The 1,341-nt window shown below is 37.0% G+C and overlaps 1 protein-coding gene across 1 annotated transcript; it reads left to right on the top strand.

The window, feature by feature from the left end:
• Positions 1-330: 330 nt before the first annotated feature.
• Positions 331-1,001, top strand: LOC110921867 (auxin-responsive protein SAUR20). Its single transcript, XM_022166190.2, has one exon. The coding sequence runs from the start codon at positions 557-559 to the stop codon at positions 854-856; it is 300 nt and encodes a 99-aa protein (XP_022021882.1). The 5' UTR covers positions 331-556; the 3' UTR covers positions 857-1,001.
• Positions 1,002-1,341: the final 340 nt, after the last annotated feature.

Raw genomic sequence — 1,341 nt, 5'->3', positions numbered from 1 at the left:
CTGGCTATCTTGAAATGGCCGGAAATCTATCTTGTTATATATATATATTTTTTAAACTACTCAGTAATGAGTTAAAGCTATCGAAGGATGAATCCGAGATGGTTTTTTAGTACCAAACTGGATAAACCATATCCGCAATAGGTAATTTGGTTGGAAAACACGTTGTCCTACAAGTGTTAATAGTGGACTCCATCATCAAGACAAAAGCATGTGACCTTGGTCCTAATCTTCACAATTTACTGCCATATAAAATCAGGCCCTATAGCTTTTCATGTATGTCTCGTGTTTGGATTTCTCCCAAAGATTGGTATCCACTTATCTTCTATAATACAATTCTAGAAGATATGATACCTGTGCATTTGTTTTCTTGTTCATATGTCCCAGACTATTAAGTACCTTGGTATGCCTTCTTATATATACCCTTCTACATGCCTAATACGACCACATCTTCCTAGAAATTAATCTACATATTCATTCAGAAAGAAGCGATTCTTTGAATTTTTTTCCTTCCTTCAACAACACTTTACAGTGAACATCCTCTAGCTTCCTTGAAAACATGGCCATCCGTATGCCTCGTATCATTCAAGCAAGACAAATTCTCAAACGATCCCCCTCTAATGGTGGCAGTACTCCCGCATCTATGGATATCCCCAAAGGCTATTTTGCCATTTATGTTGGGGAACAAGAGAAGAAGCGGTTTGTAGTCCCTGTATCAATATTAAGTGAGCCTAGATTTCAAGAGTTACTGTATCAGTCAGAACAAGAGTTTGGATACAACCATCCCATGGGCGGGATCACCATACCATGTAGTGAAGACGTATTCACCGATCTCGCTTCTCGTTTTGGAGCATTTTGACTTGTGTAGATCGACAAAGTTTTGTAAACAACAAGACAGTAGTGAGCTATTGTAGTTGTAAAGTTAGATCGTTGTTCCAGATTAATTGGATATTATTTTGAGTTCATGATATACTAATTGTTATAAGAGGTGGTTTAGTACACAAATAAAGCTACTTAGTGTTGGGGTTGAACATGGTTTGATCAGAACATCATCATCATTTAGATGATTCAAACGTCTGTTTGCAGCGGACATACTTGACATATTTAACAAACAATAACGAACGAATGGACAGACAATTATCGAAGAGAATTGAGTGTCTTCGTGCCGGTTAATGTTGCCGGTCCTTACATTTATATACTTGACAAACTTGGCGGTTAATTCAAGCGGGAAAACTGTCATTGGCAGTTTTGAATTACCCGCTTATAATATCCACCATAACTTATCACTATGATCCGAGTTCTAGCTATCACAAACATAAGTACATATACATATCATAAATTAAG

Source organism: Helianthus annuus, chromosome 17, assembly GCF_002127325.2.
Source record: "Helianthus annuus cultivar XRQ/B chromosome 17, HanXRQr2.0-SUNRISE, whole genome shotgun sequence".
In the NCBI taxonomy this organism is placed as follows: domain Eukaryota; kingdom Viridiplantae; phylum Streptophyta; class Magnoliopsida; order Asterales; family Asteraceae; genus Helianthus; species Helianthus annuus.
The sequence above is the reverse complement of the archived record's forward strand: the minus strand, read 5'-3'. Positions and strand labels throughout refer to the sequence as shown.

What these genes read in the sequence shown, in the direction of transcription:
- LOC110921867 (XM_022166190.2), top strand. Translation starts at nt 557, where the DNA reads ATGGCCATCCGTATGCCTCGTATCATTCAAGCAAGACAAATTCTCAAA.